Source organism: Athene cunicularia (genome assembly GCF_003259725.1).
Source record: "Athene cunicularia isolate RWA chromosome 1 unlocalized genomic scaffold, athCun1 chr1_part1, whole genome shotgun sequence".
Taxonomy (NCBI): Eukaryota; Metazoa; Chordata; class Aves; order Strigiformes; family Strigidae; genus Athene; species Athene cunicularia.
The window spans coordinates 76,819,793-76,832,322 of NW_020799091.1; the positions used below are offsets into that span (position 1 = coordinate 76,819,793).

At 35.9% G+C, this 12,530-nt stretch overlaps 1 protein-coding gene across 1 annotated transcript in view; it reads right to left on the minus strand.

Moving 5' to 3' along the window:
* The window catches only part of ANOS1 (anosmin 1), a 139,297-nt gene that overhangs the window by 34,620 nt on the left and 92,147 nt on the right, over nucleotides 1-12,530 (minus strand). The window contains exons 6-7 of the mRNA XM_026850773.1: nucleotides 11,110-11,239; nucleotides 1,509-1,711 (exon numbers count right to left, since the gene is read on the minus strand). Coding sequence (XP_026706574.1) covers nucleotides 1,509-1,634 — 126 coding nt within the window. The 5' untranslated portion in view covers nucleotides 1,635-1,711; nucleotides 11,110-11,239. The remainder of the gene's footprint in view (nucleotides 1-1,508; nucleotides 1,712-11,109; nucleotides 11,240-12,530) is intronic.

Below are 12,530 nucleotides of genomic sequence, written 5' to 3' on the forward strand. Positions count from 1 at the left end.
TATCTATGTTGAATTATTTCATATGGAAATCATAAAATTATTTGGACTAGACTACATCTAAAGGTAAAAACTTGGCAAAAAAAAAAATCTTCAACAAAAGATTTTTCTGCCTTTCTTATTTTTTAACTTTCTTTTATTTTCCATTTTTAGACTGAATTGTTGCTATAATATTCAAATGACCACTGATTAGCAATAGCATCCAGAGTGTCCTGTAGGGAAGTCTGAGTGTCACTGGCATTGCTATACAGTTTCATGATATGCCACAGAAGTACAATGAGCCAGGAGTAATATGAAAGATATTCTAAGAGCCTGCCTTGGCTCTTCTGGATTTCCTTATATTCAAGGTCAGAACTTGGTCCCAATTACTGTAATGCAGTATATTGGATCTGCTTTAACATATTTATACGTAGGATGCACCCTACACAAAGTACCAACACGACATTAAGGACCCAGCTGAATTTTAAATTTTTCTGGGTTTTGTGGTTTAAGGACCAGTTTGTGGAGAGAAAGCTCCACTGTATCTTTAGGCTGTAGCCTGTCATGAAGGTCTCTAGCCAAAGGCAGCTTTCCTGAGAAACACAAATTTTTCTACATAGCACAATCCAACCCTATTCCCATGTTGCCAACGTGATTTTTTAAAAGTACAACAAAGAACTAACTTTCTTATCTGTGCATATTTACTTTTGCATGAATTCAGCACACAGCCTTCATTGCATTTATTTCTCTCAGTTTGGTGACGGAAAGAGGAAACTATAATCCCTCCGGCTGTCATTCATCACAGTGCAAGTAGGCAGCCAGAGCCAAAACACAGTGTTAACATCGACATGGGACCAAATTCTCACAATGCATTTATTAAAAGCACTGAGAATTAAGTTCAGCCTGTTATCTGTAACTGATTTCTATTTCTATTAACTACTTTAAAATAATACGCAATATGCTTAAGTATATCACAACGGATAGTTTTTCAGTAAAGTGGTATTTGATATACGATTCAATAAACTTATAGGAACTTGCTGCTATGAAAATATGCCAGATCTTTCTTACAGCAGCTTATTTAAAGAGTTTTCGGTTTGTTTTTTTCCTTGGACCTATACTGACTATTTAATGGTTGCTCTCTATGACAGTGTCACAAGTTTTATTTGCATAGCGAAAGAACAACATGACAGATGATGACAGGGTTCTTAAATAGAACAAGCACTATATCTTTAAGTAGCATTAATAAAATAGACCTAAATTTAGAGGACAAACAGCATTTAGCTTTCTAATCATCTCTCCTGCAAAATCTTTTACCTGAATTTTAAGGCAGAAGTCTACTTCTCTCTGAGTTCTGTTAAACATAGGGATTGAGAGATCAAAATTGCCTATGGGGTTGGTGATATTAAAACTTAAGACCACTACTTTACCAGCTTCTGAAATCATTGCAATTTATCACGTATTTTATACTTACACTCTATTTTGTGCCAGAAAAAAAGCCAAATTTCTGCCTCATTTACTATTTTCTCTCTTACCCCATCGGTAATCTTCCTTCTCCTTTTTTTAGCTGGAATTACATATTTGCTATACGTCCAGCTCCAAAAGACTTTGTAGTGGTGCACTGGGATATCAGGCTCTTCTGGAAGATCCCAAATAATCATTACATTCACACTCCCATCATTGTTTGCACTGATATTGGCAATTCGGATATTAGATGGAGCTGGTGGAGCAGATGGATCTGGAATTTAAAATAAACAAAAAGATTCTAAAGTAAAGACCATCTCCAGTAAGGTAAAGACCATCTTCATCTTATACATTTACCAGGTATGCACAAGCTGGGTTAAACACTCTCAATATACTGAAGAAAATTCAGACAAAAATTTCCCACAGGTGAAAGGCTTCTTGTAAATTCTAGATATTCAAATTCTACTGAAATAAAAATTATGAATTAACATCTACTTTTGTCATTATTCTGTGTTGTCAGTAGTTCACAAACATCATGAAACTTTATCACGTGCTACAAATGGCTTTGTGTAGTCATCAGAAAATTGTATGGTGGAAACACTGAATATTTGTTCAGTGTTGCCAGACAATTCTCAGATGACAAGATTATGTTTCTACATGTTGAATCTTTCTTCAAAATTCTAGTATTGATATCTATCACCATGGAACATAAACACTTCCTTAGAACAGATATAATTAAGATATATTACACTGTCACAGAAGTCTGTAGGGCTTTTTCAGAACAACAAAGAGCAATTAGCTACCCCTGTGATTTATTTTGTTACTTTGGTTTAATTTCTGGTCAATATCAACTGAGATATTGTTCCTTCAGTTGTATTTGTGCTGATCCTAGAGTCCGGAAGGACATCTGACAGTCAGAGGTTCCGATACTGAACCTTTTCCAATACTGAATGTTAGGTCCTCCTTGTGGACCTGCTATATAATATCTTGGCCCCAAGTAATGTGAATCAATGGAAATTTTGCAACTGAGCTTCTGAAAGTCCAATTTGCTATTTACTAACTCCTACTTTTTAATACTACTTTGTAAATCCTAATTTATTTTTTTTTTTAATGGCTGTGGTAGCCAAACATTGGTGACAAAATATAAGAAAACTGCAACAGCAGAATTTAAGTAAAAGTAAACAGTGTGACTCAAAAAAAAAATTAAAAGTATATCAGGCAGAATAAAGGAAATTCATAGTAATTAAGGTATGTTTTAAGCCTGTAGACAAAAAAAAAAAAAACCTTGATTGAAAAAAAAAAAAATTCGTGTAACTTTTTAGCTAAATGAGCTACCCCCTATTTGCCAGAAACAAAACTGAAGGTGTGCAGAGGGGATGCCAGGCATTAATTTACTGCATGGTTCACCTGCATCTTTTTATAATGGTAAATGAGCTGTTAAACAAACTTTCCAGGCATACTAAATTCATCAGATAATCCCTATGACAAACGGTCTCACTGAAAAATTCCATCATTTAGTTCATGCAAACAGACACATTCAGAATTAATAAAGACAGCATTTCCCTTTTAAAGATCAGCAGATGTGAAATAATGGCTTATTTCTGTTATTCAACAGGACTCTTGGTTAAATAACAATGGATGCTCCTGTTTGCTCACACATGCCATTTTAGTTAAATAGTAATGGAAGCCCCTGTTTCCTCACACATATCATTCAGCCTAACTTTTGGCCATAAAGTTACAAAGCATACTTGCGTTTAAGAATTCTAGAAGTTTAACTTAATTTTCAAAATAATGAGAATTCCTTATTTCTTCTCTCTTTTTTTTTTTTTTTTTAATCAGCTTGCAAGCCAATTCCCTTTATTTTTTTCTGGCTTTGAAGAAGCACTGTTCTTACACTTATTTCCTTATCTGTGAAGTAGCCAACAACTCCATCTTAAAGTATACAAAGCTATTTATATTGAAAGGGATAAATTTAAGAGATTTAGTTAAATGGTCTGTACTGTTCTCTAACACAACTTTTTACTCATTTACTTCTATCATTTAATAAAATAAGTAAATATAAAATTAAATTTAGGTGCAATAAATATAAACAGAATCACGATTCAAAAATCCAAAATCGTTATTAAGTATTCATCTTCACTGATTTAAAATGTTAAGAGGACTTTTATGCTAGATGACAATGTATTATGGCAATAAAACATTTATAACCTGTAGTGCAACATGATCATATTACTGTAGGTGAATTATTCAGGTTATCTCCCAGAAGCACTATGCATCATGTATTATGTATACATAACATATGGGGTAGAATTAAAGTGTTTCAGAGAATATGTCTTCACAAATGGTCAGATATAAGCAAAATCAATTGTAACCATAAAACATGTTTGACTTCATTCTGCAACTATAAAAGACTCCGAGAATAATTAAAAAATTCTAAAAGTTAAATGAAATAGTTCTGGATAAAGTGTATTACATGATTTAAAATGTTTTGAAGTTCTATTCACCAATTTTTCATAGTTCTAAAACCAAATTTACATTCTTCTTTTTCAAATGTTTCTGTCCCCATAAGAATGCAATATAGTGCAATTTTCCTTGTGTAAAGTTAGTGACTGACCAGAACAGAGCTTTTATATGTCTCAGAATCACAGGAATTTGTGGGGTTTTTTTAGGGTAACTTCAAACAACCCTGTTTTTCCCAGAGACATAAGCAGAAAAAGAAAACAGTAAGGAAGATTATGTGCATACTGAAACCAACAGATTATTTCTATTGACTTCTATAGAGCCACCATTTCACCCTATACTTTCTATAATTGCACAATTTATTGAAAACATTAAACAGTAGCATTTCTTCTGTGTTCACTAGAAGCAGCACAGTCAGCAGACAAAATGCTGATCCATACTTAAAAGAAAACCTAGTACTGTTTCTCCTTTGCTATGGGAGAATATAAACACTATACTAAAAATCCTTGGGTAATGGAAGTTAAGGAAAGAATGCCCTCTTAAAAGGAAAATATATATGAAACAATACAGCAACAGCAGAAACATTTTCTTGAGTGCCCCCTTTCTTCAAAGTCTCTCTTTAGCAAGCCTTGCAAATGTCATCCACAAAAATGTCTTTGAACAGGAAGAAGAGTGATGGTGGTAGTATTAGAAGACAGAAAGGAAGGAGATCTGCAGTTGACAGACATGTAAAGGCAAGACATTTGAAAGTGCTACATTTTCTAGAAGAGCTTTTTTAAAACTAGTTGACTAAACAGGATAAAATAATAAATTAAAAGGAAGTAAGATGTCAAAGATGAAGAAGACTTAATTACAACTTTGTATTTAATCTTCCGAAGAAAACTTGTCTGATTGTAGAGACACAATGGTAAAATATTTATTTGATTTGGGGTGTATTACCTGAAATATGAGGCCACTTATTGAGCATTTTATATCAACTGAGGATCCATTCCATATTTAGCATTTCAATACCACTATATAATTTATTAATCTATTACTATATATTTTTGTGACACTCATCACTATTACAACTGACAGAACTATCATTTTTTAAGCAGAGCCCCAAGAATATTAAACTTTTCTTTCATTTGAAAGAATTGAGTTTCACCAGCAAAACAAACAGGTGAGAAGTAATAGCAACAAGGCAAGATATTGTGATCTCTGTTATTAACAGGAAAAAAACCTAAAGGACTTAAACCCCACCCTGAAAAAACAATCAAAAAAACCCCAACATCCTCCACCACAGACCTCCTCCAAAGCCCCCTCCCCCCAACAAAATTCAAACCACCAAAAAGCTCAAAACCCCAAAAAATGTTAAGTATCAGAGCATTTTCCTCCATAATGCATGTCTGCCAGTCACCAGATAACAGATGGGCTGTCGTCTTCCGCGTTACTGAATGGAGAAGTCATGCTTCTACAAGGTGCGCTGCTATGCTTATGTCTATGCAGACATTAAAAGCGGTATACAACTCGTGATGAAATACTTCAAAGTCTAATAACTTTTACTGGATTATAAAGCTTAGATCCATAAGGTGTTTGTTAACCTGACTATGAAGCTAAACTGGCATTCTGCTGACTATAAAAGTAACAGCCATTCTACTGTTAGTCTTCATAGATCTGTGATCCCTTTGACTGACTGCCCACATGTATAATTCAGATACATGAACATTAAATTACTGGAATGGAAACTACTGCCAGTTTTTCAAACGTAAAGTTCTGAAATTTTATATACATGAATTTATCTCAGTGTTAAATCAAATTCTTTGGTTTGCAGAAATAGTGATGCTAGTTGCAGCTTTTCCTTTGCAGTTTATACTACAACTCAAATAAAATAAAAGTCATTATATATATATATATATATATACTAGAATTTGGCACAGACAGCTGTCCTCAAATCGGAAACAATTCTGGTCTCAGCAACCTGACAAGTAAATCACTTCTCGCCGCTAAAAATGATAGCTTCATTAGGTCAAGGCTGAAGCTGCTGTTCCAGCACATGGAATAAGTACTGCATTTGTCTGGATTGTATCTGGCTTGAGTATACCCAAAGGACTTAAATTCCTGTCTTGCTGGCTACTCAGCCATCACAAGCAAAACTCTGTCTCCAGTTCCCAAAAGGGAGGATTCCTTGTTACATATAAAATAAAAAAAAGAAAGCCCTCGCATTATCTCCATTTCAAAATTCACATCTTCTCACACTCGTATTTGTAAACACAGTGAATAACAATTTGTATTTTACAAAATTCTTTCAATCAATAGGATCTGGAAGCATTTTCACAACCTTTAACAAAACAGTATACTCAAGAATCACATCATACACTGCTGTAATGCTTCCACTTTGGCTTTAGAAGTGGCAACTGTAGTGAATACAGTAAATTATTTGGAATATAAGTCAGAGAGCAAAATAATGACATTGAAATCAGAATTCTCATTCTAAGCTGTAAAAGCGTTAGAAAATTCGACTCTAATTTAAACCTTTTTTTATAGAGCTTTCATTTCTGACTTAAAATGGATCTCCCATTGCTATCTTTTAAATGTTGGACCTTCCAACTCTAAAAATCTGCTGAAGCTGCTCTACAGACAAGTTTCCAACCATTAAACAGTTCCAAGGCATAAGCAGGAGGAATGGCTTTGCCCAATGGAAATGGCACACATAAACCAGCTGTGCAACAGTATAAAAAAATCATTGGTCCCAAAGGAGCAACAGAAAGAATTTTATTGCCAGGAGTGGGTGTCTGTTCTGGTTTTACTAACACTCAGTAATGTATGCATGAAATCACATCCAGCATGGTTCTTATATGCTGTGAAAACAATGCTGTCTGCTTCCTTTTGCTTGACAATTTATCCTGTGTATGCAAGCAACTGCCTTCATGTTGAGGATAAAAACCTTTAGCAGAGGTAGAAGGATTGGATGGTTTGGGCTCATTGCATTGATCTTATAGACTCTTTTTGTCTCAGAAAATGGCACAGTACCTAACTACAGACCAGCAAGATAATACATTATATGGAAATGCTTAACACTAATCCCTCTAGTTAACTGCAGTCTCTGTTACTAAGAGTTCATTCTCAACATACGTCATAAAAAGCTAGAAAAAAAAAAAAGCCTAAAAACTCTTACCCAAATGCAACAACTTAAAAATTGTATTACTAGTGCTGAGCAGCTTCTGACCAGTTGGTTAGGCTATCCGGTGCCCACTTACTGGGAGAAAAGTGCAGGTAGCTTTTCATCAAGGAGACTCATTTATGGATTGTAGAAACAGTTCTCTCCTCTTCCAGAGAAAATTAAGCATCTTGGAGACAGCCAGTGAAAATATGAAGAGAAATATATTTGTACCTTTATGGATCAAAAATGTTCTGCCAGGCATTCTCTTAGTTGTATTTATTGGTGTTATTGCAAATTGCTGCCACTCAGTTGAAGATAAAAAGGAAAGCATACACAATTTAAAAGCCCTGCAAAGTGAAGTGGAAACCACTGTCAAAATAGAAGAAAGTTTTGATCAATTTTAGCTGACCATATCAATCTGAAAACCTATGTGCAGAGGTCTACTTCTAGGAAAGAACCCACTCTCCTAGGTGCAGTATTCACTTCATTTTATAGCCACTCTGCTCCAAACAGATAGGCATAGTCTAACTGTGTTTCTTGTAATTCTGGAATCACATTTTGGAAAAATGAAGAATCACTTCATTACCTATGAAAGGTCATGGCAGACAAGCACATGAAAATCCTTCATTTCCTTTATAAAAAAAGAAATAGCATTAAAAAATCTGTTTAAGCTCTGAATATTTCATAAATCATCTCAGATGTGTCACTTTGATTATTATTTATAGATTAATGCCATAAATGAACACAAAGCAGTGTGAAACAGCTAATAAACCTTCACCTAAAATGTTTACAGTATAAGAGCATCAAAAGATGCAATAGATAAAACCTCAAAACACAACTAGATGAAGAATGGTAAGCTGAAATGATTGATGAAATATTCTTGTTTTCCTGGTTGTCTTTTTCATGGTTGGAAATTTAAATTAATTTGGATAATAAGGAGCTTTATTTAGTGATAGAAAAATTAATGGAAATTACATACCTCAGAAGACTTAACATTACTTTGAATAAAAAAAACCCCTTACTTTACTGTGTCTACTTAGAGATCAGATTTTTTTGCATTTGCAAAAACCACAAAATAGCATAAAACTGTACTGTAGTAGCCAGACAAAAAGTCTCTCTCTCTCAGTAATTACAGCACTAATGTTTTTGAATGTTCTTTTTAACAGCTTAAAATATTTCATGACAGAGACTTTGTGGTGCCATACTCCTCCTTAGATTCAGATTATGTATCATGTTTTTCCTCCTTTAAAGAAAAAACAAACCCAAATAATTTGCTATTCACTATAACTTAAAAGCAATTGGTAAAAGTTCAGCATCTTTCATGAGAAACTCTTAGGAATTGATGTCATGTTTCCTGATCAAAGAGTTTCTTTTTGAAGAAAACTTCTGTTAAATCTGACAAAGATAGTAATCTTCTCTTGGTCTTGGCACAACAGGGTGAAGTGAAACAATACAAGAACTGATATGAATTTCTGTCCACACTTCACACAAATGTGGCACAGACAGTCAGCAACCTTCCAAAGGTAATATGCCAAAGTCCACTTTCCTTTTCCAAACCGGAGGTTAAATGTGCCTGCAAGAGCTCAGCAGGGGCCAGTAGTTGCTGGCACTCAAAAAGCTAGGCATGTCTGAGCAGCAGTTTCTTGCCCAGGCAGGGGATGCCACTTCCCACTGAGATTCAAAGTAGTAATTAAGTGTCTATATGACACTATAACAGTTACCGCTATAAGCTCCTACTGATTGAAGCATCCCAGTATCATTCCCAAAGACACCTAGCAGTGTCTTCATGTGAGTCACCTAGATCATCCACACGTTTCATCTGGCGAACACAGTATCTTTACAACCACTGACAATACCAAGCCTCTAAAGTAGGAAAATGAGCTGCCAAAGTACGATGATTTTGGCTAAGAAGCTGATAGCTAACTGAACTCCTTGCTGTTTGTCTGGCAATTCACGATTCTCTGCCAAGGGCTGGATTTTAGTTTTGAAAATTGTTGAGACTTATAGAAGCCTTATGAACAACACTGGCTACATACTTTCTGTTATTATCAAGATCCTGTTATTTAGGTTTATTAGGTAAGAGTATGCAGAGATACTACTGGTTCCCACTGTCCTTGTCACAAAGTCCTAAAAGTGCTCTTCACTTCCACCAGACAGCTGTGAGCAGTATTCAAGGAGAGCAAGTGCTTCAGGGGTATCTGCAGAGACCACAGAAAAAGAGGACTCTGGTATCTAACATGTAATCATTTTAAAACCACAAGCTCCTGAAACACAAATCACTGCCAGTTGGGAGACTATTCTGAAGAAATATCCCTATGTGCTTATCCTGCTCTTACACTGTTCTCCATAAACCCACTTTTGGCTAGGGCCAGATACTAGGCTAAAGAGACCTCTAGTATGACTTACCATGGATATTCTTATATTCGTTACCAATGTAAGTTATTTTGAACAATATACTCCTGTGGCGAGCACACTCAGTAGGGAACGAATTTTTTTTTAAAGTAATACAACCCTGCGTGAAAATGTCACTCTCAAGGCAAAACCTCAGTGTTATCATGACATATTATTATCTAATTGCAATTATAGAACAGTAGGAAAATCTTTACAGACTCAGTAAAACAACTGACAATGATCTCAGTTTAAAAGAAAGTTGGTGCCAGATTCAGCAACAAAGTGCTGTATCTGCTGAAGTGCTGCTCATGAAGAAAAGTAAAAAGAAAGCCACTGCTGCTGCTGAGTCCTTGCAGTAAGCTCAACACAGACTGAAGGAACTGTAGTTTTGATGTGACTTAAATGGTATGCTACTTAAGTATAATAAATTCTTAAAATAATACTTATTTTAAACTTGAAAAGGTTTGTGGTCACAGTAGTAATGGTGTTGCTATGCCAGCCAACCTTACTACCACAAATGTGGTTATGGCACAAAAAAAATTAAGTTAATGTATTCTTATTCAGTAAGCAATTAAACCATCCATACCAGCAAAAGCGCTTGCATGCCTCTATAACTGCGTCTACAATAAGATTTTTCCTAGGACTGACTAGCCAAACAGCAAACTAAAAGGTAGTACAGGAACACCCAGATGGCAGCTGCCTGTATACAGACAGATAATTCTGTCTGCAGAAAGTGGAGGAAATGCGCTATTCTGTCACTGCTAAAACAGAGAAAAAATCTTTCTATTAGAAACTACCTCTATTAGTAGAGTGAAGAATGCTAGATCTCATTCTGTGTTTAAGAGAGTGACTACATGCAGACCATCTGTCTGTTGGGAATAGCTTCTGGCCTGTGCTAACTCCTATACTATGCCTGAGGGTCATCTGGGAAAATTTTGCTTCACATAGGTCAAAGGCATGGCAGGGAAAATGACAGCAACTTCACAGGATGGGAGATACATTTCTATCTGCCCCATCGCCCAAGTATCATTCACTGGTACAGAAATAATTTTCAAATTTTTTTTATTACCCAAACCCTTGCAAAACCAGAAAGACAACAAAAATTCCTACAATGCTTGTGGATTATCCATCATGCCTTTCTAATGAACAGAAACATGCTACTTAGCATTTATACCCTTTTTTTCTTAAGCCCTTACAATTAGTGCTGGCAATGGGAAAGTTATATTAAAAGAGTCCACGGTTTCATCAAAACAATGCTGCTACAATTATTTACAGTCAACAAAATATCTCAATACTCTACTAAACATATGTCAGCAAAATATTTCTTACAACTAAAAAGAAAAATAAGAGAAACCTCTCAGAATAACACACTGAAACCCCAGTTCGTTCATGTTTCATGGTCAGGGTCATGTTGTTTGATACTAACCATATGGTAAATGTTTAAAGGGAGGTTTATTCATTGAGACCCCTTACTGATAAAAGAATAATGACATCTTTAACCTTTAATTCCTTTGTCAACTTCAAAAAAAAAAATCTCACACCATTTCTAAATCTGGTGGCAAAACTACCCAAAACCCCATCTGTTAAAAACCTTCTGCCACAAAAGTAGGCAGATCAGGTTGTGCTCCACATGTGAATGAGTGGAAGGTGAGCACCAGACGTAGCAAATGCAAACTAACCTTTCGAGGATCGGAAGTGCTTGCTGGGTGCCGTGAAGCCTCTCGTCCCATGTACGTTCACAGCTGCCACACGGAACTGGTACCACCTGCTTGCTCGGATGTCTGGCAGCCGAACCCGCTCATCCGTAGTCTGGTGGGAAAAACATCACACTCATTGTTCTGACATGGCTAGCTGTGTTATCATCTCCCATGCAGCACCAGTTAGTCAGACTGAATACACACTGGTGTCAGCCGGCTGTATGCAACCACCTCACCTGATCCCAAGCATCATTCTGCACTGCAAAGCATTTATAGCTGTGAACAAAATCATATAGCCACCCAATTTTACAGTGCATCACAGGTCTCTTCTGGAAAAAGTAAATTTAAGAAAACTGGTGAAGTGTAAAATTCATTAAATTAGTTTTCCAGTTATGACAACCTTCACAAGCATACAGTCCCTAACTGTTCAGGTGTTGACATTTCAGGGAACTCATTGCCCCTGGTCACAGGACTAATTTCTACAGTTCTCAGTTGTCAGAGAACTAGTGGTCCAAAATGGCTTCATGAAATCCAGCGCAGTGAAAAGCTGTCTTTCTGGTTCATAGGAAACACGAAACCCTCAGGTAATGAATGTAAGCCTTCTTCAGATCTTTGGCACTTATGTCAAAAAGACACTCACAGCCTTAACTCTTCCCTGCAGACTTTTCTCAGGTCATAGGAGATGACCTTTTATCCAACAACACCCACTGAGACTGCTAGTGTCATGAGTTCAGTTTCCAACTTATGTGGGGAGTGCCTTAGCCACTGAAATATGGCATAAGCATAGATGCACTCTGAACCCTTTCAGTAGGAGGTGTTTTATCTGCTCTTATTCTGAGCCCTGCTTTCCTCTATCCTTTTTTCCCCCCTTTAAACTTTTAAAGAGCCATCTTCTGCACTGTTTCTTATTTTTTCTGAGGTACGAACACCAGAACTGAACACAGACTCCTGGTAACTGCTGAGTGATTTCCAAGTAGAGAAGACATAGCTTTTTTTTAGAACTCATCAGAAATTCATTCACTCATTGAGGGTTTTACTTTTGCAATTACCTCTTAATTATCCAGTTTTCAATTTATTTTAGGATGTCATCTTTATTCCATTTTAATTTAATTCTTTAATCATAACACATGAACCTGCATATGCCAAAATATACTATACAATCATTACTGTTTATCATTAGTGACCAAACATGCAAGCTCATTAGAAATGTAGTGACTTAACAATTTATTTTTGCAATCTTTGTTTTCTATAACTTCAAAAGCCCACCTTCCCTGTATAGAATTCAACATTCCCTGAACTGAACGCAAGTAGTTCCCAAAAAAGGTATAGCATAATGTTATCCACCTGAGGGTGTTAAGAGAACTGGCTGATGTGAGGCCAGTCCCCATAATCTTTGAGAAGTC